At 40.7% G+C, this 25,303-nt stretch overlaps 1 protein-coding gene across 1 annotated transcript in view; it reads left to right on the top strand.

The window, feature by feature from the left end:
• Positions 1-25,303, top strand: part of mtnr1bb (melatonin receptor 1Bb) — a 61,706-nt gene that overhangs the window by 23,634 nt on the left and 12,769 nt on the right. The window contains exon 2 of the mRNA XM_076273976.1: positions 19,953-20,071. Coding sequence (XP_076130091.1) covers positions 19,953-20,071 — 119 coding nt within the window. The remainder of the gene's footprint in view (positions 1-19,952; positions 20,072-25,303) is intronic.

The raw sequence follows: 25,303 nt of genomic DNA, 5'->3' as shown, positions 1-25,303 counted from the left end.
GTTATGTTACATAATGTGAATTTACAAGACTGGACACTTTATTATACCTCAAAGCCGATAAAACGTCTGTTCTGGTGTAGGGTTGCCACCTGTGTCTGACGAAAATCCTGAACATTTTGACCATCCAATCGAACTTTTTGTTTGTAAGCAACGGCGCCTTTTGCACATCTAACCCAAGATAAAAACCGTCATTCTAAGCGACAATTGTATAGCTAAAATTAGTAAGAATGACAATTTCTAGTTATTTGTTTAGTTAATTGCTTTATTTATTGGCAGACCTTTATTATTTTGTTATATTTTCAACAGTTTTTAGTTGTGGACACTTGGGGGCAGTATTGAGAAAAAAGGGGAATACATAATTAGGTTCTGCTTTTTTGCTTATGTGGAATAAAAACAAGTAATGTAATTTTTCAGTCTGTAAGAATAACCAAATGTAGCAATGTAAGGTGTAGTGTCAAACAGCTTACCTGATCGCTTAGAGTGCTTGTCTTGCGATGATTTTGTCACCATGAAGGACGAAATTGCCTTTGTTTGACGTGAGCTTTCGGTTCGATTTTGATGTTTTTTACTTTTGACGTGGTCATCTAATGCTTTTTTCCTTCATGTTTTATGATAAATTTCGCTGGGCACAGGGAGCAGCTAGCAAAAAAAATGGATCGCCTGGGCATGGTTTTAGCCACATAGCGTACTTCTCCTGTTTAACCCAATCACTGTTAAAACACGTCGACCTCTGTTTTTTCTTTACTGGCCTGCCATCACCTCCTGTTGCACCCTCGTCGTCATCCGTCTCTCCACCCATTTTCACAATGTAACTTCACTGTTTTTCTCTGGATACTTTCTTTTTTCTGTCTCTCCTTGTCCCACACACTCTCCGTCTCCACCTTACCATTTCTAATAAACCTCCACGGTGCGTGCCGCCACCACCACCACCACCCGTGTTATGCTACGTCAAGACCTATGGTACAAAGTTTGAACGAAGTTTCTACGTTAAACGGTTAAAGCTGAATTAGACGCAGAAATTTGGTGGGAAGAATAATAATAAGAAGAAGACTTTGGATAACAGAACAGTGCATTTTCATGCACTGTAATAATAATAATAAGAAGACTTCGGATAACAGAACAGTGCATTTTCATGCACTGTAATAATAATAAGAAGAAGACTTCGGATAACAGAACAGTGCATTTTCATGCACTGTAATAATAATAATAATAAGAAGAAGAAGACTTCGGATAACAGAACAGTGCATTTTCATGCACTGTAACTAAATGTACCGCATAGCGGTACAAAATATGACCGCCTCTCAGTCCTGCATGTTCTCTTCGCAAAAATAAATGTCAATTTGTCTCCATCTTCTTCTCCTGCAACTCATGTGCATGTAAATGAGTGTGTGCATATGTGAGTTTGCTTTTGTTTAAGTGTGTGTGTGTCTGTGTGTGTGCATGTGCGTGCCTGTGTTTGTGTGTTTATGTGTGTGTGTGTTTGCATGCGTACATGCGTATGCGTGCCTGTGTGTGTGTGTTTATGTGTCTGCATTCATGTGGGTGGGTGTTTGTGCATGTGTGTGTGTGTGCTTGCCTGTCTGTGTTTATGTGTGTGTGTGCTTGCCTGTCCGTATGTGTGCGACTGTGCGTGCGTGTGTGTGTGCGTGTGCATACTTTATGTGTGCAAATCACAAATGAGTGGGTATGGGTTAGGTTGATGCGGGCTCTTGAGACTAACATATCTAAATATATACACTAAATATTTTGTCATCTTGGGTGCAACGGTTCAGGTAGGGCTAGTTATTTAGGGGTGTGGCCACCAAGTTTCATGTTCCCTGGTGTTTCAGTAACCCGGGAATCACTGACCAAAATTGATGACGGTAAAAGAAAAAAATATTTTTTTTTTTCTTTTTTATATTTTAAATGACTTGTCTTCCTGTGGATCTTAGTGGGCACTGAGGAAGCAATAATTTCATCGCTAGTTTTTCATGATTACTATTTCTGTTGTTTAATATCAAAATTCACTACTTAATTATGTGTTTTATGTAGTTTGTCGAGGACTGGTTCAGACACGTCACATCCATAACGTGAAACCGTCACATCCATAACGCCAGTTTTTCATATAATGCATTACGAAAATGACACAGTTTCAAAAACACACTTTTTGTGTTCATTCAAGTCTCCTTCATGCTACATATATCATAGTTTCAGCAGTTTCCTTAAAAATTCACAGAGTTTGTAGAAAACCTGTAATCTCTCACAAAAGTGTGTCCATTTCATGTCACATCCATAACGCTGATAAAATGCCTTGTATTCTTTAGGATGAAATTGATTATATGAAATTTGAGGATTTCTCAGTATTCAGAGGACAGAGGTTACATTAAAAGTTATGCAAATTAATTCACTGATACTAATTTTGCCCCCACTCTAAGGCATTTTGTTTATCAATATGAGTCCAATTGTCACATCCATAACGCTGGAACTGCCCCAAAATAAAAAATCACCAACAAAGCAACCTTTTTGAGCAGAAAAAAACATCACCAAACGAACAGTCTTCAAGAGCATTTCACTGGGCTTATCATACAGGCAGACACCTTCCTTCACCTGTATTTAACTGAATTAGGCCCACGACACCACTGGAAGGCTCAACAGCCTGGCATCACAGACCCATCCCTATCCCCCACCACACTCATGATGGACTTTTCAACCACCAAATACCAACAAAATATTTGGTCATTTGTCTTCATCGCTGTGGCTGTTTATGATCAGGTCATGGTATAAATGCTAAGAGAACAATTCACATAATTATATTGTATCACAACTTGCACTTCGTCACACTTACAGTACATGATATGAAGCTCGATGATATATGAGATATAATGATGCAATGTAGTGAAATAAAAGAGATATGTCCATTTGAACTTGTACTTTTACCTGTGAGCAATAGGGCCAGATTTGACCGGGCTTCCTGTCCTGTTGAGATTGAAACGGTATTAAACTGTAGATACTGTTTCTTTTTTGCCACAGCTAGAATTTTTTTAGCTTGCCAATTAAATGTGGAGAAGTCATTTGAGTGGACAATATCTCTCTTGTGTGTGTGTGTGTGTCCAACACAGGAGATAGTTTTGATGTACAATCTTGAGAGGCACTGGAGTTGACAGGTTTTTATTGACTTGTTTTGACCACACCTCGACAGTCAGGGAAACACAAAAATCCTTGCCCTCTGGTGAGGCGCCACCACCACACACCTGCTGGCCTGAGTGTGTGTGTGTGTGTGTGTGTAATGCCTCGACCACCTAATGAGACAAGACCAGGTTGGGTCCGGGCTTGTTCTCTCTAAGGGCCCGTCCACACGGAGACGCTTTTTAGGTTAAACGCAGAGGTTTTGCTTCGTCTTGGCCGAGCGTCCAAACGAATCCTGTAAACGCACTGCCAGAAACCGCACTTTTCTGAAACCTGGTCCCAGAGTGGACAAATCTGAAACCGTAGCCCGTTTGAATTCGTTTAGACAGCGAAACCGCACATCCTGCTTGCGTATCGATGATGTCATCGCCACACCTCAGCTGCCCTGGACTTGCACTTATAGTATTGCCTAACAATACTAGTTTTCATACATGACACTCCGTAAGATAAATATCACAACTGGTGCTGCGCAACGCCGATAGCTTATGACTTGGTGGACTGAACACTGTTTTTTCCCGGTGTTTTTTAATGCATTCTAGCTACTGTCAGTGACGCGAGAAAACTTAAGTTATTAGGAAAGTGCGGTGTAAGTTTAGGCTACATTAATTTGTGCGTAGTGCCAGTGTCATTCATTTATTTTACATGTCTTATAACATATATACATGCATTCACAGTCGAGTGAAATCAGATACAAAGACGTAGAACTCACGTTAAGCCGATGGTAGCACACTGAATGCAAATGCGCGATTTGATTTGATGCAGGCAAACGTATTGACTGTTACTAACGAAGGTTTTATAGCAATATTATAAATGTGGCGACAGAGTAGCCTAGAACTTGGGTAAGCCTTGCGTTTAGTAGCCTAATTGCGGTAATAGCCAAAACTAATGTGAATCACGGACTATCCTACAACCAAAGAAAGTAAAGGTGATAAGTAGGCCTACCCGCGTTAGCCAAATAAAGGACGGGACTGCACCCTTCACAAACCGTAAAATAAAGTTTACATTAGTTTTACAGTTGACTACAGTTGACAGTTCACCATCAGTCCACACAAACAATTCTGGTTTCCTTGCACTAGCCATTTTGTCATAGCCTATTCTGTCTGTTTGTAAAGCAAAAACTTTGGTCAATTTCTGTAAAGAAACAGTGCCACCTATAGGCCTGGGGTATGAAGTAACGTGTTGAGTCGTGTTGAGATGGATCCGTTTGGACGCAAATATTCTTGATGCGGTTTCAGGGAAGACGGAGGAAAAAAAGATCGGTTTCGTACGTGTGGACTAGCCCTAAATTGCAGTGAAACAGTTGACGGTAGATCTGCAGCAGAGTGGGCAGATGGCCGTGTTTGAGAGCGAGACGGTGTGAGAAACTTCTCACCTCTCCTACTAGCAACCGGAGCCCGACTCGCCCAGCGTAATTTAAATGGTTCCAGAGGAAGGAGAGAGAGCAGCATCTAGATACAAGTTGAATTCATTTTGCAATCTACCATATTATAAATGCAGTGTGATAATTTCAAGTGGTGGTGTGTTGGGGAGAGGTAGGGGGGGGGTGGGGAGAGGAAGAGCTTACATAACAATCTCCCCGAGATCCAGGGGCAATTTGGTTGAAGTTGTGTGTGTGTGTGTGTGTGTGTGAGGGGGGGGTGCTGAGTGCCGGCTTCTGCTTTGAAGTACAGTACATGCTGGAGTGGGTCTGAAAATCTTCTGAGAGGAGCCTTGCAACCTCCATCCTGTTTTTTTCCCTCTCTCTTTTTTTCCCCGCCTGCCCATAATAAATCTGTGTGTAACAGCAAAACTCACCCCTGTCACAAGCATCTAATGGCTGCCGTTGTCCGTGACAGGGCAAATGAGCCAGAGATAAGTGCTCTTGAAATATTTAAGACTAATTAAGAGGAGCAAGTGTAACCATTGAGCGTTTTCTATTCTTTTATTCTCCTTCTTCTTCCCTTCATCAAAGAAATGAAGGACCTCAGGATGTCTTCTTGTTATTTGTTATGCTGTGAGACTGAACTGTTACTACGGTTACCATCATCCCCTATAGCAATGACACTCTGAATGGTGTCTGGCCCACTTCCAATCTGGTCCATGGTCAGTACAAGACATGTCCGGCGTTAAAGGCGTTGTCCTCGATGCTGGGAAAAGATCGTTGATTGATTTGAGAACAAAAGCAAAAAAAAAATACAACTCTCCTTTCAGTGGTCCTAAAAGCACAATGTTGGAGCACAAGTGCCTCTGGTTGCTGATTGGCTGGAATAATGAGTCATACTTTTGGATAGTCCTTTTGGATAGTCTGCCCCCAGACTACAGTATCTACAGATGCTCAGATTATCAACAAACTATCTGTTGACAATCTGTTAACTTCATTTTATGGTTATGGTTAAGGCCAGGGGTTGGATTTGGTTAAGGTGATGTTCAGTAATTGTTTAACATCAATTTTACATACTGAACTTGAATATTAACAGACGATCTGTTAAGTCTCTGTGGGCCAATTATCCAAGTAAAGTATTACAGAATAATGTATTGCTTAGTTTTCTTCCTATCCAGGACGGTGCATGAGTGCTGGGTTTTCAGGAGCACATACTCTGGATAGGCAGTGGATGTGAGATGAATTTTTCAAAAAAGGAAGTGCATTGGATTCTTATGAAGGACCATATTGCTAACTGCAAGTAAACTGTAGGCTGTGTTCGAGCTGGTCTCAGACAGAATCGTAATCCATAGCTGATTAAAGCAGAATCAGAGAGAAGGCAGGAGGCAATGAGAATTTACTTGGTTTATATCCCAACCACAGAGCCAGGATGGTGCATGTTTTTTTATGAGCTGGACAGGCGGCTAGAGGAATCTGTGGAGATTTGTAAAAAAATGACAAAAAAGTACTTTGGATTCTAATCAAGGACCAAATCGTTAACCGCAAGTAAACTGCAGGATGTGTTTAAGATAGAAATGTAATCCAGAGCTGATTGAAAGAGATTGTGAAAGAAGGGAGGAGACAGGGAGAGTAGCAGCCTCCAAACTGATCAGAAGAGCTGCCTTGTTCTCGGAGATACCCCTATTGACTCCCCTATCAGCGTTCTCCTGGTTAAAGCACATCACTTTGACAGCTTAAGGTCTCACATTCCCATCAATATTCCTGTAGCTCCTCTGCTTTGATCCAACCTTGTAGATGATACTCAGGGTAGAAGCAATTAGCATGTACTGATGGCTGAAGGATTCACCTTCAGAAATGAGCTAAACTTCTTTTTTTACTAACAATGCCTAACAGTCTCCTACAGAAGTATATGATTAAAAAAAATCATTGTAATAATTGATCTTGTGAGATAAAGTAATACATGTCATAGGCCTAAAGTTCATTCATTATAAGTTTGCGGAGTGGTTTCATCTACCAAAACTTTTCATCTACTCTGAAGTAAAGATTAATATCATAAAGTGTGCCAAAGAAAGTCTGACACTTTCAGTCTAACGCTTTTGTCACACTTAACTTTACAGAGCCTTTGGTCCAGCAACTAAACTATTTAAGTAGGCTACAGTACAGTAAAGCAAATGCATCATGACATTAATGATTGACACACTGTTTTTAAACAATATTTGTTAAAATGGCAGGCAGTGCTGTTCTTCTTACTGTGCCTAATGTGTCAAAGTATGTCTTCATCATTTTGACAATTTAGAGTTACAGATAGACTTCAAGCCTCACAATGTGATCAATAAAATGATGATGCTTCGGGGCTGAGTACACCGGTTGCTATTACAGTTGAATCTTTACATTATTATTGTATACCGTACATATTAAGATATACCATCAAGCCAGGGTGCAACATTTTTGGAATACATACATGCACAGGTATTTAATTTCACCCTGGGTGACAAGTAAACTTTTACACTTTGGGGTGCTTTCACACCAGGAGCAGTTTAGGCCCCATCCACACGGAGACGCTTTGTGGGTTAAACGTACAGGTTTTGCATCGTCTTGGCCGATCGTCCAAACGAATCCTGTAAACGCATTGCCCGAAACCGCACTTTTTTGAAACCTGGTCCCAGGGTGGAAAAATCTGAAACCGTAGCCCTTGCGAGGTTCGTTTGGACGGCGAAACCGCATACTTGTGTATTGATGATGTCATCGCCACACCTCAGCTGCCCTGGACTTGACACTTATTGTATTGCCTAACAATACTAGTTTTCATACATGACATTACCTACGATTACACTCAGTAGGATAAATATCACAACCGGTGCTGCGCAGCGTCAATAGCTTATCATGACTTGGTGGACTGAACAGTGTTTTCCCTGTGTTTTCTTGATGCATTCTAGCTACTGTCAGTGACGCGAGAGAACTAGTCAGAAGTTATTAGAGAAGTGCGGTGTATGTTTAAATTAATTTGTGCGTAGTGCCGGTGTCATTCATTTATTTTACATGTCTTACAACATAAATAAATGGATTCATAGTCTAGTGAAGTCAGATATGAGCATACAAAGACGCTTAGAACTCATGTTAAGCCTATGGTAGATGCGCACTAAATGCGAATGCGCAATTTGATGCAGACAAAAGTATCGACTGTTACTAACGAAGGTATTATAGCAATATTATAATATATGGGACTGCACCCTTCACAAACCGTAAAAATGAAGTTTATTAGTTTTACAGTTGACATTTCACTATCAGTCCACACAAACAATTCTGGTTTCTTTGCACTAGCCATTTTCGTCGTAGCTTATTCTGTCTGTTTGTATAGCTTTGGTCAATTTCTGTAACAGAAACAGTGCCACCTATAGGCCTGGGATATGAAGTAACGTGTTGAGATGGATCCGTTTGGACTCAAATATTCTTGATAGGGATGCACGATATATCGGCGGCCGATATATTATTAGCCAATAAGTGAAAAAATGAAAATATTATTATCGGTCCGATAACAGAATTCTGGCCGATAATTTGCGCCCAATTTAGGCCTACGTAAGGTCCGTCTGGCTACACTGAGCTACTTGAGCTTGGTTGGCTACAGTGTTTCCTCTAGGATGTTTTTAAGCAGTGGGGGCAGGCCCGTCCGAACACCCCCCCCCACCCCCCCCCGTCCCAGCACCAGGGAACTGACAACTGACACTTCGCTGCAACACAAACAATTATATTTATTAACCTCTATTCACACACTCTATTCAATGAGGCATTATTTTCAGTTGTGATTGAACTGTATTTTTGGAGAATCTACAACAGGTCTGCAAAATGAATTTTACAAGAAATTCTTCGTGGGGAAACCAAAATTCAAAGAAGCCTTGCTGTGCACATTTAATTTTTCTTTTGGAAAAAAAACTCCAAGGCTCGGTTATAGGGGAATTCAGAAAGAGGTGGTCCATTGATGCTGAGTAGCATACATGCTGTTAGATCAGGGGTGGGCAAACTTTTTGGCTCAAGGGCCACATTGGGTTTTGAAAATTGCCGCACAACAACCCCCCCCCCCCCCCACGACACATACATAAAAAACTATTGTTTTTATAGCCTATAATTTAGTATGAAAAGTAATTCTTTTAAAATATGAATTGCTTAAAAATACTGCTAATTTTATGCAGTTTAACAAATGTATAAATTGTGCACTGTCGCTTTAAGACAGTCGCTTTAATTCACGTTTATTTCTCAATGGTCTTCTGCCTGCACCGCTATGGCTAGTGCTGTACTGGGCCCTCTCACAGTTTTTAAATGGTCAGTAGTGGGAACTACTGTTGCCTTCATGATTTCCTTTTAAAAGTTTCTTATAAGAAGGAGATATCAGTTATCAACAATCACAAGCCAGCTGGAACCTGCGGCTCTCTCTCCCTCTCGTGAGTGCAGACGCGTTCCCAATTAAATGGATCGCACATTCACGTTAGATCTGCTGTAAAGGAGATAACTAAGAGTTAACTTAGTTTAACATGATGTTATCTCTATTTAACATGATGTTTTGACATTGACATTGCAAACGTTCTCTAAGGAGAATGAAAAGCAGTTTGCAGTAAGGCTAACCAACGTCGTCTCTATCGCAGGAAAAAAATAGCGAGCAGCCTGATGCTCGGCGGGCCGGATGAAAATGCTCGGCGGGCCGGATCCAGGCCGCGGGCCGCAGTTTGCCGACCCCTGGCCTAGGCTAAGCATTCTGTAGCCTAATTCGTTAGAAAATTTAAAAAAAGGTTGTACTTCTTTTTGCTAATTTATTTTCACATTTAGCAACAAGGGTAACAAACGTTTAGGTCGTGCGGCCTTTGTGCGTCTGTGTAGCCCAAATCATTAAAAAATAAACTTTTCCGTGTCATACAACACAACCGTAACATCATTACATCTATTACTACATCTATAGACTATTTCCAATTTGTATTATATTAGTGACTCACTTATCGTTTTAATGTTTCCAGATGTTTGATATCAGGACGTGAGCTGTCAGAAATGACAAGTTGAACGTTGTCTTATTAAAACGGACCCACCGCGGTGACGTTTTTGGTGGAGGTGTTATTTAATAGTGACTCGTTTGGACAATAAGCACATCAACACACTATGTGGAGTTAAACTGGACAGCCCCAAATCTCTGAATAGTTCTGCTTGTTGTTAAATTGCAATGTTAGCGGCCGCCAACGGGGGTGCATAATGTCGGCAGGATCATTTAAAAGGCAACTGCGACTATTGTGCGTCTGCCCCATTTCTGATACCGTGGGGGAAGAAAATTAAACCGTGGCGGGCCACCACTACCAAATCAACATAGAGGAAACACTGGGCTATACTTTTTCCTCAATATAATGTCAGCGGTGTGAATGTATTTCACCACTCTAACAAAATCTGTGGATATGCGTTCATTTGGGAATCTGTGCATCTCAAAATCCTCTCGTGAATGATCCGCCATTTAACCTTAACAGAGCGGAGCTCAGCCCTATCTAGAGCCGTCTTGTGCTGGTGTGTCAGGTTCACTTAAAGGAGCCACACATACTGTAGGGCTAGGCTACTGTTATGTTGTTGACTGCCGTACTATTGAGGACTATGAGTTCTGTCCATCATTTGGTCCCAGGTAAAAAAATAAACTATTAAAAGTATACTTTTTGAAAGTGTACTAAGTACAGTTTGTACTTTTTTCGTCAAATCCAAGTGTAATTAAGTGTATTGAATTATGTATTAAGTTCAACTTAATACCAACTTGACTATACTTTGAGTGTAATTAGTGTGCTAAAATGTAACAACTTTTTTCACACTTTAAGTGTTCTTAAGTACATTATACAAAAAGAGATTTTATGAGCATTCGGAACACAGTCACAGTACAATTTTGTAACATCTCAAGTGAATTGGAAATGTACTTAAAATGCATTACAGTATAACTAATAATAGTGTAGTAGTGTATTTTGAATACACTCTTATCCTCATTTCTATTCATTTGGCATGCTTCTGTAATATTTTAAATGAACTTCAAATGTACTTCCTGACTACAATAAGTGCCTTGAAAGTTTGCAGTTATGTTAATAAAAGTATAGTCTTAAGATACTTTAAGCATTATAAAAACATGCAATTTAAGTATAATATTAGTGTGATTTAAAATTGTACTATTATTACTCTCCTACCTAACGCGATAAAACATGCATTTGGGCGTATTATATTATTTCACATGCATAGATTTTGAGTCGCTGTTTGGAGGGCTGGTCAGATTCCTCCTCACTCGCAGCATTTTCTTCCATGCTTGGGGAGCAGTTTCCTCTGAGTGCACACGCCCAGAGAGAATTTGCGCGCACGCATTTAATATATACGTGTGTGAAATAATATATAATATAATACACCCGAATGCATGTTTTATCGCGCAAGTGCTTTTTGCCACTATTGTGTCGCGATACTCTACAGCAGGGGTCTCAAACTCAAATGAGCTGGGGGCCAATTCTTTTTCAAATACCACACACAACTGCAAACAGAAAGTGCAAGTGTTTTTTATCTAGTTTTAGACACCTGTGCTAGCAACCTTAGCTTATAAATAAAATAATGATAAAATAAATATTAATACAAATTATAAAACAAATGAAAAGCATAAAAACAGGTATGTGTGTGTTTCACACCAAATAAAAATATTTTCCTCTCATAACTTTTTTAAACCTGGCAAACTATAGGCGTCAGGGTTAAGAAAGCAACACCATTGGATTTTTATATCAAAATGTCAAAAGGCCATGGCTTGAAAGTGGTCAGAGATAAAGTCCTACTGTAAATGTAAAAATCTTTGAGTAAAACAAAAGTTTATGAAGGGGGTACATTTACCCATCTAATTTGCCACTGGATGGCAAGCACCTCAAATTATGCACCTTTCTAAATACTGAATGAACATATTTGAGCAGGTTTACTTTCCTTTTTTCATATTACCCACATAACAAATTAACAGGAAAACACCTAAGATGTATACCAACACCTAAGATGTATGTGGTTTCTAAACCACAAGGCCTACAATAAAGTATTCTGGTCAAATCAGTTCCTATCGCGGGTAATCAGAAGTTCGCATCATATTGCGGGTGACTTTGTAGTTTAGAGCCCTATTTCTACTAGCCCTGCTGTCTGTACCACGTCCATTACGGACACTATCATCACGATTACCACTGAAACCTCGGGCAGAGGGTCGAAATAAGCATGGTATGCTTAGTGGACAACGTCGTATACACGCAGACAGCACCCAGCACCTCCATTCAATAGACGATTGATCGATCATAATCTCCAAAAGGATATTCTCCTTCAGATTTAGAATAGGTGAATAGCATAGCCTACCTAAGACTTCATTACACGTCAACGTTTTTCAACATTTGGTGTAGGCCTATTTCTGCTTCAATTTATGCAACACTATGGCCTGCATCGCTTCCGCGTCATTACAAATGCACGTCTTTGTGTTTCTCGCGTGTAATACAAGTATTTCCTGAAAACTTTGCGCAGCGATTTTGGGTTTGAATGAAGCTCTGGATGTCTAGCACATAGTGGAGCAGAGTACAAATGAGATTTGTCACCGTACTTGGAACTATTGTCTATTTTAATCAGTATCGTTGTTTGTCGCAATTAAAAATAGTCTCAAGGGCCGGATTACATTATTATTTTGACATACGTCGCGGGCCGGGTGTTTGAGACCCCTGCTCTACAGCCTCATTGGTAGACCATCAATTCAAAATGCAGATTTCATGAAAAACAAAAGTTGTTTATCCTCCTAGGTGAGAGAATTTGCCCTCTAAGCTTGAAATTGTTTACTGGACACCCAGCCTACAAGCCAACAACTTAACAGTCTAACATGGCTAAATTTGTAATGCATGATCATTTATTGCTTATTTGTTTGCAAAGTCTTCTGGCCCAGAAAGAAAACCATGGTGGTTAAGGATCATGGCTGAGGAGGAAAGGTACAGCTGGTAGAGTTGTGCAGTGAGTGAACTTCCCTCCCAATACTGAGATGTGGTGGCAAAAGCTGTGGTAGCTAGCTTCCTTACAAGCACACCATCTTCCAGTCCAAGATGCATAAAGTTTTCGGTGGCAACCCGGGGCTGGACAGCAGTCAAATGCATTGACCTTGGTATTAGAGAATTTGTCTCTGTTGTCTGTGAACAGAAAGAAGATGGAAAACATTTTACAAGATAAACAATATTTTACACAGAAATCCATTGGCAATGATGAGATTAATACAGAGTATCTGTACCTATTTGACATTTACTTTTTATGGGTCAAATTGGTACTGACACCATCTGATTGCCATCCTGGTATGGGTAGACCTGGCCAGGTAGTCTTTCCTTAAAGCGTTGTGCACCTTGGCACCGATATGAGTGCAACCACCCTGTTTTCTGCATTTGATTACCTTAGATTCCTTTGTTTCCAATATGGTTATGGTTATGGTTATGGTTATGGATTTAGCAGACGCCTTTGTCCAAAGCGACATATAAATACAAAACAACATAATAATATTTAAAAATGAACAGGGAACAGATTAAAATCTAGGTCAAATATAGTAAGGAGAATAGTTGTAGTACACAATAATATCAATTCAATCAATAGCCTAATAAAAAAGCAATGTAAAAAAGGGGAAAGGCAATAATAAAACAATAATGTCAATTCAATCAATAATATAAAAACAATAACATGCTAAGACTACATTAAGGAGAATATCAATAATAAACAATAATGTCAAATTAATTAACAGCCCAATTAAAATAAAAACAACATTATATAAACCATAACACATAAGCGCTTAAACAACTAAGTATATGTTGAATAGGAATGTCTTTAGACCCCTCTTAAACGACCCAAAACTACCACAGGAACGGAGAGCACTGGGCAGTTCATTCCACCAACATGGAACCACTGAAGAAAAGAGTCTGGAATTAGACCCAGTTTTTATGACTGGTCGACACAACATACGCTCACCAGAAGACCGCAGTGGGCGGTTGGGCATGTAAGGCTTGATTATTGAATTAAAATAACTAGGAGCAGATCTAGTTAGTGTCCTATAGGCCAAAGTGAGAGATTTAAATTTAATTCTGGCTACTATAGGGAGCCAATGGAGAGTAACTAGGAGAGGAGTTACATGTGTCCTCTTTGGCTGATTGAAGACCAGGCGTGCTCCAGCATTTTGAATCAGCTGTAATGATCTTGTTACACAAGCGGGTAAGCCAGCTAATAGTGAATTACAATAGTCCAGCTTAGAGATGACCATGGTCTGAACAAGAAGTTGTGTGGAATCTTGTGTCAGATAAGGTCTGATCTTCCTAATGTTGTAAAGCATAAACCGGCATGATTTTGCAATAGAAGCTATATGCTCAGAGAAGTTAAGTCGGTCATCAATTACAACGCCCAAGTTTCGTGCCGATCTAGTTGGGGTCAGTGAAGTTGAGTCAAGCTGGATGTTAATCTGTTGGGGAATAGCTGTTTTAGCTGGAAACACCAAAAACTCTGTTTTTGAGAGATTAAGCTGAAGGTGCCGATCTTTCATCCAGGCTGAAATATCCTTAAGGCATGCAGAAATCCGGTGGGAAACACTAGAGTCATCAGGTGGGAAAGACAGGTAAAGTTGAGTGTCGTCTGCATAACAGTGATAGTCAAATCCATGGGAGCGAATGGTATCACCTAAGGAAGTGGTGTAAATAGAGAAAAGCAAGGGTCCTAATACTGATCCCTGAGGCACACCTGTGGTGAGGGCATGAGACTTAGATACCTGTCCCTGCCAAGACACGTTGAAAGAACGCGCTTTAAGGTAAGATTCAAACCAGTCAAGAGCTTTTCCAGAAATTCCCAGTTCAGATAGTATAGATAGGAGAATGTCATGGTTAACAGTATCAAAGGCTGCAGATAAATCTAGTAGAATTAATACTGATGACTGAGCAGAGGACTTAGCTACTCTCAATGCTTCAGTCACAGACAGAAGAGCAGTTTCAGTAGAATGACCACTCTTGAAACCAGACTGCATAGGGTCTAGTAGATTATTCTGATGAAGAAAGTCACAAACTTGCTTGAAGACCACTTTCTCCAAAACCTTTGACAAGAAAGGAAGAAGGGAGACAGGTCTGTAGTTCTTCACCTCAGTTGGATTAAGTGTACTTTTCTTTAGCAGAGGTGTAACCCTAGCCTGTTTAAAAGAATAAGGAACTATTCCAGAACTGAGAGAAGCATTAAATACATGTGTGACTGCTGGTAGAACAGCGGGTGAGATAGACTGTAGAAGAGTGGACGGGACAGGATCTAATGGGCATGTTGTTGGACGACATCGCTGAAGCAATTGAGAGACTGCTTCCTCATCAAGAGGAGAGAAAGAGTCAAATGATGGGGTCGTACTAACACAAGGCAAAGCCCTCCTTATAGGAGCATCAAACTGAGCACTTATTTTAGCAACTTTTTCAGTGAAAAATGTTGCAAAGTCATTTGCTGACAGTGAAGTAGTTGATGGTGGTGGTGGAGGATTGAGGAGAGATTTGAAAGTAGAAAAAAGTTGTCTACTGTCAGTGGCGCTCTCAATCTTGCTTTGATAGAATGCCTTTTTTGCAAGTGTAACAGTGGATGAAAAGGATGACAGCAAAGACTGGTAGTTACTAAGATCATTTCCATCTTTGGATTTACGCCATTTCCTCTCAGCAGCTCTAAGTTCCTTTCGTACTGAGACTATACTGTTCGTCAGCCATGGATGGCGAGGTTTAGAACGAGTAGGTCTTGAGGAAAGAGGACATGCTGCATTCAGACAAGATGCCAGTGTAGAGCAGAGAGTCTTTGTAGCGTCATTAACCTCAAGTGTCAAGAATGAGCTAGGAGTAGGTAAAGCAGATGTTACTAATGTTGCAAAATGGTCACTTGAGAGGCTTCTGAGATTACGCCGGAACGAAATTATCGGAGGAGGAGCTGCTGGGTTATCCAGGAGACACACAGAGAATCTGATAAAGTGATGATCCGATACATGTAATGGATTAACCAAAACTTTGTCTGTATTACAGTTACGTACCAGAATTAAATCAAGATCTTTACCAGCCTTGTGAGTAGGAGGACTGTGGACACGTGTGATATTAAATGAGGAGAGTAAGGACAGGAAGTCAATTGCAGACGAGTTATCCAAATGAATATTAAAATCGCCAAGGATTAATAATGGGCATGCATCCATTGGAATAGCAGACAGTAGAATGTCCAACTCGTTCACAAAGTTCCCAAGTTGTCCTGGAGGGCGATAAATAACCACCAAGTATAATTTGTATGGTTCAGTTATCATGATGGCATGATATTCAAACGAGTTGTGGACCTGAGCAGGCAGCAACTGTGTAAACCTCCAATCATCAGAGACGAGAAAGCCTGTCCCGCCTCCTCTACCAGATGAACGACTGGTATGCGAAAAAGCATAACTGGTCGACAACGCTGCAGGCGTGGCAGTATTCTCCGGCCTAATCCACGTCTCTGTAAGCGCAAGCAATTGAAGAGATAACTGTGAGGCCAGAGCAGGAATGAAGTCCGCTTTATTCACTGCAGATTGGCAATTCCACAACCCTACAGAAAAAGTAGGACAAGCCTGCTGAACTGATTGTTGCCTTTCAACACCAGTACGCTTATTAACCTGACCGGATACAGGGATATGTTGAAGGCACATTATTAGAAGGATTGTCAGCTAACAAGACAAGGTGAGACAAGAGTGAAACTTATCTGAGAGGTGCCTTGCTTGTGTCCTTGCTCGGTGGACTCGTCGCAGGTAGACTCGATTCGTCTTGACACGAGTAAGTCTTGACACGAGGACGGCTGCACACGAGCGCTGACGCCTCCGCTGACGCTCCAGCACAATAACCACTTTAAATGCTAGTCCTAATTGATCACGCGGAAAACCACCCCCTCTAAAAACTCACGACACCAAGGCCAGTCTAAGCGCAATTAAACAGACAGCCGTAATGAAAACAATATCAACTACCACTACCCACTACGGCTAATAACTAGTTTACCAACTTGTAACTATGACAACTACATAAACAAATCCCTTAACAACACGAGACTCCCATACAATTAAAACTTACAGCAAGTGCGGACGCAGCTCCAGAAAAAAACCAGTTGAGTTCAGTAAAGCTAACGTTAACAATCTACTTAGTCCAGCTACACTTAAAAACACCACCCCCTCTAAAAACTCACGACACCAAGGCCAGTTACAATTACAATACAACCATATTATCGTTTTCGGGTCAAATGGCATTTTAAATGGGAGTCGTAGGGGCACTAGCCTACTATTTTGATGCATGAATCAAAATCATCATGTATCAAAATAGTTCTGCCCCTACGACTCCCATTCAAAATGGCATTTGACCCAGAAACGACAATACAGTCAAGCTTAATGGTGGCGCTTCTAACTTAATTATGCTTTCAAACTAAAGTTTGACTCAGGTACATTCACAAAAAGACTCTAGGTTGCATTTTGGCTTGAGTTATGCTTTAAGAGTAATGGGGCAAGGTCCTGGATGAAGAATATTTACCTTTACTGCTGATTAATTGAGGCGTTCAGACATCTCGGTTTCAAAAATGTCCAGGAACACCTGTAAAAACATAGTTGGATACAGATTAAAACTAGGTAAATTACAAACACTACCATGAAATGAATATGAATGCTCTGTCAAACACGAATAATTAAAAAAAATCTAAATCTATGCATAAGGCCATCCTTAAAAATATTTTTGTTTGCAGTAACCCGACCGACCCTGTCAATTTAGAACCGACCCAAATATTTATTTTTTTCCCCTTTTAGTCCGACCGACTTGCCGGTTGTAAACTTGCGTTAATACCGACCGATTGTTTTTTTTTTACTCTAAACAACCAATACAAATGCAATAAAATAATATTTCTTTTAGAAGGCCCAAGTATTGTGAATATAAATTGCCTACATGCAAACGTGGCTCACTTAAATAAAACCCTGTGGCGTCATCTCTACACCATTGGTTTTACGCATGTCACACTATGGCCTACGCTTCGTTTCATTCACACAAACTGATAACGCTTTTACTTGGCACGAAGTTCTGGAAGAACTGTGGCCAGATCTTTTCTCATCCCTTCTCCCCCTAGTCTAACGGTGACCGTGTCGGAGTATTGAAATTGGTTGTGGTCTATTCAGCATTTCTCAAAATATGGGTCCGCAACATGGAGACTGCTGGTCCGCGGAGTCGTGGAGTGAAATTAGGCCCGGTGCTTCATCTGATAATTTGCTGCGCAGTTGATCAAGAAACCGCGGATCGACGAAAAAAGAAAACAAACGTTTCTGCTATCGATGTCATTAAACATGGAGCCCTACAATTAAGTGGTGGTATGAGCATTCATTCAATGCGCGTCTGCGCGAGAGAAACTGAAACTAATCGATAACGTTGGTATCAAAGCTCCGCTTCAACCTGTTGGAAGGCTATTTATTTAACGAAACTTAATAGAACGACGTTGTTTTTTGGAACTTCCTTAGAAACAGAGCAGAGACTATATAATACACTGTATAGCATTGAGTATTGTATAGTCAAATTTCAATATAACGTGGCCAAGAGCTATTGTAGCCTTCTTTCTGGGTACATGTAGATGAGCCCTATGACCCCAAAGTCTGCCATGACCGGGCCTCAGGTCAAAGAAGTTTGAGAAAGGCTGGTCTATATAACCTGCATCAGAATGAGGTTTGCAATGGTGCGCCTGAATGCACGGGTTGAAGACCCAGTCAGTTACATCACGATATGCACATTTGTGTAAATTCATTCTTACATAATCACCATGACCAAAATTGTACTTTTTTTTTTACTTTGAATCTTGAAAAAAAAATATTGACCTACCTACCGACCCATTTTTATTTTTTTTTGGCTGTTACTGCAAACAAAAATATTTTTAAGGATGGCCTAAACCAAGGCATAATATCAATCATGTAGCCTAAGCTTCACAGCACTAACTTAGTAGAACACCAGGTTTAATTCCCCCTCTAATATCAATGGTGGGAAAAAACGTTCTACTTCATAAAATGCATGTAATTTGTCCTGTAGACTCATTTTAAAAGACGTCTCCACAATTAGAGAAAAAAACAGCTACAATGTCATTAGCATGCCTAATGAATGTGAAGTGTGACTAACCACAAGTAAACTGTAGTAAACTGTCCTTTAGATGCCCTTTCTGTGTGTGTGTTAAAAATAAAAATGTCTTTGTGACGTACATGGTCCTCGTTCTGTATAGGGGAAGCAAACAAACATACCGACCAATCAACACAGGACCACTGTGGTAAGAAAAGGTGCAGTTTGATTGGCTGTTGAGCTCAAACATCAAACAGCCTCTTGCCGAAATCGTGCACTCTTATAACTTGTGTTGTTTTTAACACATCTCTATGTTCAAATAGGGACAACACTGTTTGTGTTGTTTCTAACACATTGCTTTTGTAATATTGTATACACTCTTACAACAAATGTGTTGAAAATTACACAACTTGTGTTGTTTTTTTAACACATCTCTATGTCCAGATAGGGACAACACATTCATTTTAAGAGTATGCATTCTACTTTGAAAGCCAAGTGCTGTTGATGGATCTGTGGTCAGTGGAGGGGTGAAAACACCAATGGGGAGATAATGAGTTTAGGCCATTAGTCCCGCTGGCCCAAGAAAGTAGAAAATCTGATTTAGCACGCTTCACGACCAGTGTTTGTGTTTGCAACGGAGCAGATCAATACAGAGTCAAAGCTTGTTTCTGATTACAAACGTTGGAAAAGAAGAGTAATTTTGCCGTAATGAAATGGAATTGTGCATTTCTTTCTCTCTCTCTCTCTCTACCACTCATGGTACACAAAAATAATGTTTGACTACATTTGTTCCCAATGGGGCTCTAAACTCTTTATGTATTTAATCACATGACAAATGCACTTTTATCCCGTTTTGGCTGACTGAGTCCCAGGCTCAGTCCAAGCACACAGACACTGATGAACTGCTACTACTACAATCATAATGAACAGACGCGCGTGTCCATAAGAGAGGCAGATATAATAACGGTACAAACAAATTGCTTGTTAGCTATCTTATTTGTAATATTAAATACATATTTGCAGATCACTGTAGCGAGTGGCTCATAGACATTACCCTACTTAGAGGTCAGAGACATGAAAAGCAGTCACATTTCACAGACCACTTCACCAGTCTCAATGACAATATAAAGAGTTTCCTTGTATACATTTTGCAAAAATATAGTTGCATATTATGCATAGTGACATTTAGAGTCATTACCAGTGTATTATTATGGATGGATAGTTTGTTATAAAAAAATATGGTCCTCTTTCTGTCTGGCCCTTTCTCCCTCTCTATCTTTCTCTCTCCTTTCTCTCTCTCTAACTACACCCTTTCCCAGGTAACGTGTTTGTGGTGAGTCTGGCGTTTGCTGATCTGCTGGTGGCCTTCTACCCCTACCCATTGGTGCTGTATGCAATCTTCCACGATGGCTGGTCACTGGGGGACACGCAGTGCAAGGTCTGTTCCCTCATACTTTGGCGCATCATCAAATGCTTCATTGCTGGTAAAATCTGAGACTCTGCAGAATTCTCTGAAACAGTCAGAGTGACTGTGTGATGTACTGGTAAAGAATTAAGGAGGCTTGAATGTTGTTTTCTTTCAGCCGGTAACATACATCTCTGGAACTGCTCACATTTGGGCCCTCTAGGTCACCTAAGTAGCCTTGAAACACAATTTAGACCTGGAACTAGATCTTGTGAAGCTGTAACTCAAAGTAGATCATTGTAAAATATGGATTTTTCACAAATTTATTTGTGTGGGAATACCAAGCATTTTGCTCAGTGTCCTTTTTGGAAAACTTTTAGGCACAGTAGCAGATTCATGTGAAATAATGCTTCTTTCATTCTATGACAGTCGCTGTCATGTAATCTTGATACAAACAAGAAACTCCAGAGGGTTAGCTTTCATGAAGATTAGATATTCCTTCAGAGGAAAACTTGTTCGGGAACGTGCTTCACCTACCCTCGTTATAGGCACAAATTTATTTCATTGTTTGGGATAACATTTTGGGAATGGTGGTAGAAGTTTGCCCCGTATCTTGAAGTCCTAGGCTATAATGTGATGTTCATATGTGATAATAAACAATGCGAATCAATATTGAGTAAGGATTCACTTTAGGCTACACAAATAATGATCATTGGACATGCTGTATTAGGCTTTTAAGTGCGCAATATATAGGCTATCCAATTAAAATGACTGTAATTAGACATGGGACGTAAGAAACTTGTGGATAGCTGGGATTTTTGCTGCACCCAGTGTAAGCTTGTTTTTGCAGCTTGTTAAACCTACATTTGTAGGCAGACGAAATGAAGGCAACGCAAATGAATAACATCCCACAAAGCCGAGAAATGATCGAACTTGGTGAACGGTGCGCGGAACCGTCGCCTTGGATCGACAAAGCAGGGTGCTGACCTTGTGGGTTTGTGGACACACTACTGACCACCACCTCGATGGTCTCTGGGTCTTCAGGTGTCCTTTGTTGAAAACCCGACTGTCGCTGGCGTTGGGGGCAGTGGCGCTGTACATGTCCCGCCACTCCACAATCCTGGCATATGGGACGCCTCTCCTCACCCCAGCTGTAGCGAGGAAGAGCTCTGGCTGCCCTGTCCCCACCACAAACTGGTCCTGGCTTGGGTACTGATCGGGTTTGGGTGTTATCCAGGGTGGCTGCTGCCATTGGTATTGGAGCTGGTCGGGGCGCGGTTCCTCTAGTAGCTGGGCTCCTAGGGCCTTGACCTGGTCTGCCAAGTCCTGTTGTAGCTCTAGTCGTAGACTCTCCCTCGATTGTTCCATGGTCTTCTCTTCCCGCTTTAGCCGGTCCCTAGAGGATTCTGGAAGGGCAGAGTTGAACCGTATAGCATTAGTTTGCACAGTATCCGTGGACTCACCTAGCTCCTCCTCTAAAGCTTGTGCCTCAGCGGCAATCACTTTGAAGCTTTGTTGGGGATGTCTTCGCAGATGTCATTGTAGTTCCACTCTCACCGAACCCTCCTGCAAGGCCAAGACAAACTGGTCAAGCATTAAGTCGTCTTCTCCCCCTGCTGCTGCTGGTTCCACTTGATGCCATCTAGCGTGGCATTCCCGCAGGAACAAGAGAAATGCCCCTATGCCTTCATCAGGGGCCTGGCAGCATTTGAAAAAGGCAGCTTGAATCTGAGCATTGCTGGTTGACTCACCGTAGACCAATTCTAAAGCTTGTAAAATTTTGTTGCCACGGTTTCTTTGGGTTTGTTCGAGCAAGGCAATTTCTCGTCGCGCTTCTCCATCCAGGGCACTGAAGACAAAGTCGGCCTGTTGGGCATCAGACAATGGCTGGGCTCATAGCATGGCCTCTACTTGGTGCTGCCAGTTTCCAAACTGTCGCTGCGAGATGCCTGAGGAGAAGAGAGGCAGACAATCAGTGATCAGAGAGCTCAGAAGACCAAATTATGTATCCTACGTGCTCACACAGACAGTAATGCTCACATTCCTTATGTTTATGTTTAGAGAGTGTTGAACTGGGTTCGATCTTTAACTTCTGGCTACAGCTCGCTCGCGACCAGAACTGAAGGCAGAGAGAGGAGTAGAAAGGCAGGCACAGAGGCGACCAGAAGCACAACATCAACTCGGAATATAAACACACACGTACAGTACACACGCACACACAGGTGTTTTCACATTCATTTAGAAGGAGGATAGCGAGCGTTGTATCCGATCGACTCAGGATATATATCCGGCGGTTCATTCGTCTCCGGATCGGCCAGCCGGTGTAATAGGCTACTCTCCTCGGTTCTGCAGATGACCTGGGGCTATGAACAGTGCTTCCCTGCCGTGTGTTTTTTTTTACACCCTCATATCACCAGTCTTAAATAGTCTGTTCAATTAGTCAGGGGAGGCAGGGCTTGAGACAAGTAATACAGCTCAGCTGGGAAGCAAGGGGTTGTCCACCCATAGGATAGGATAGGGCATTGTAGTGAGAGTCAGGATAATGGTACAATCAATCAATTAATTACCCAAAGTGCACATCATAACCACACATGTGAATGGCATCAAGCATAAAATCCACAACCCACAAGGAATTGATAAACTAAGTGTCCTACAAAGCTCACAAACAGTATAGCATCATGTCACAGTGAAGCACAGCAAATCATGAAAACACACATTAAGAGCCCCTTAGGTCATTCACACCCCCGTACCAATAAACTACCCTGCTCCCAATGGCAAGGATGTCCTGACATTTCCTCATAAGTGGGTGCAGTGAAGGAGTCACCAAACAACAATTTGATACCCATGCAGAAACATGATAATGACCATGACAATGATGGCCCTCAAGAGGTCTCATTACAACATCCTGCCCACTGCCTAATATGAGTCTGACACCTCTGGTCTAGATGAACTGCAGTCGTGGCTGAAATTGTCAGTACCCTCCCACAAGGAAAGAAAAACTCAAATTTCTTTCTTTGAACTGTTAAATGTAAACAGCATTCATCATTATTTATTCCATGTTACTGCAAACTAGACTTCGATTTTGACTCCTCATTCAACAGAATATTTTCAATATGGCATAGACAGAAATTATGGTACCCTTCACCTAACAGGGTGTTGCACAATTTTTAGAGGCAATCACTTCCAATGAATGCTTTCTGATGAATAGTTTCGCCCTCTTTGCAGTATTGCCCACTTTGTCCTCCATGGCAGCATGGCAAATATGGCATTCTTTTCTTGATCTGTGAACATACGGTATATGTGACTTGTAAAGAAGTGCCAGCCTTGTCTCATAAGTCCAAAGGACATTTCTCTCACAATATTTTCTAAGCCTCAAATCACTAATATATATGATGTATCTGGTAAAAAAGGGTCATAACTTAGTCTAGGGTAGAATTGTTTAGGTTTGCAAATAATGATATCCAAGTGTTATAATCTTATATTAAGATAAAAAATCTAGTTAGTATTGTTTTTAGTATAAAGATACTACTTTGAGCTTTCTTGTAAGATTATTTGACTTAAAATAAGTCAAAATCTTCTTAAATTAAGACATAAAAACAAGTAAATGTATCTGCCAGTGGAGTAAGTAAATTTACCTTAAATTGTTTTCAATCTTAAATTAAGATAAAATGACTTACTCTACTGGCAGATAAATTTACTTGTTTTTATGTCTTAATTTTCAAAAGATTTTGACTTATTTTGAGTCAAATGGTCCGTGTAATGCTTTGCAGTGCTATGTTCTATTTGCAGAATTCACATGAAAAAATATAAAAATAGGCTTAAAAATCCATTATCCATTCTTTAGGAAGGCCCAGTAAATGGGTTATTGTTGCTTATTTTGATTTTCAATTGAGCACAGTTACGTTTTTCTGTTCAGAAGTTAAAAATTGAAATGATGCGTCAATTTTATAATTTTTATTTTTTGCCCTTGTGGTTGGACTGAACCACGAGCACCGGGGAGAGAACACCATCTAGCTGGGCCAGGCTAGATGGTGGAAGAGAGCGCCGCCTGAAGTTGTTTGTGATTTTGACTCATTACTTTAGAGATTAATAACTAAAACTTTTTGGGAGAAGGCACGTTAAACATAACTTTCAGCCTATGTTGAACATATGTAGCCTATATTTGAATACCATGGCTATGCCATACCATAGCAAATAATTCCCCAAAGCAGAATGCTTTGCCATCGACGTCAGTGTTGGCTATACCGGGCTATACAGGCTACCCCATGCAGCTGTTTGACATGACATTTTTGCTTATTTAACGCTTTACGCTAGACTAGGTTTCATTAGGCTAAACGAAGACACAACAGTGAGCCTAATTTATCTGTTTACCCATGTATTAATTTCAACAGCAAATAGCCTACATTGGCCTGTAGGCTACTAGGGCTCAAGTCCATTGGTAATGCTCATGTAGGTCTTCAAAGCCTCCCAGAGTAGGCTAGAACACGTAGGCCTACTCATAAGTGTCAGGACCTGGTCAGGACGCAGCAATGTCTCCCTCTGCATCTGAAGTTCTGATCTTGAGCTGACATTATCAATCGCTTGGCATCTTGATGCAAGCTGAATGCAAGCTGATCACATTTGGTGAAATGTGATCACCAACACCGCGCGCCAATATGCATCAAGTCACCCCCCCCCCACACACACACACACACACACACACACGCGTGGTTCAGCCCAACAAAAACAGGAAAAAAAGGGCAAAAATCCAATATTAACTGAATTTTACTTTTGTTTCCAATCCAGTTTCTGTTTTCTTTATCTTGCGTGACTAATGACACATTTGGAAAATAGCAGCCATTATCTATTTGCTGACCAGTTAAAAAAAATGAAAATTGGATTATTAAACACATTTTTTATTTGGATCAGATGGATGGAGCAAATAGAACGAAGCACTGCACAGTGTTACACGGACCCTTTGAGGCCTAGGCTATTTTCAGTGTAATTTTACTATTGAGCTCTTTGGCCATTGTAAGGGCCATCTATAGTTAGTTATAGGGCTATGCTATATCGTTTTCAAGACAGTGGCTACCCATATCTGCAAAAGTATGATGTGATCATATGATGTTATGTCAAGGAAAATTACTTTATGTCTCATGATTGTTACATTCATGTCACCTGAAGCATGATAGTAGAAATATCTATTCAAAAGCACAGTTGATGCATGCTATGATCAACTTTTGCTTCTTTGATATGGAAACCAAGTTAATTATTTTGGGCTATAAC

This window comes from Alosa pseudoharengus, unplaced genomic scaffold (assembly GCF_046254945.1).
Source record: "Alosa pseudoharengus isolate Yale_2024_CS ecotype anadromous, Long Island Sound unplaced genomic scaffold, YU_APseudo_1.1 YU_APseudo_1.1_scf_8, whole genome shotgun sequence".
Classification (NCBI taxonomy): Eukaryota; Metazoa; Chordata; class Actinopteri; order Clupeiformes; family Clupeidae; genus Alosa; species Alosa pseudoharengus.
Note: the sequence above shows the minus strand (reverse complement) of the source record. Positions and strands in the feature narration are given on the sequence as shown.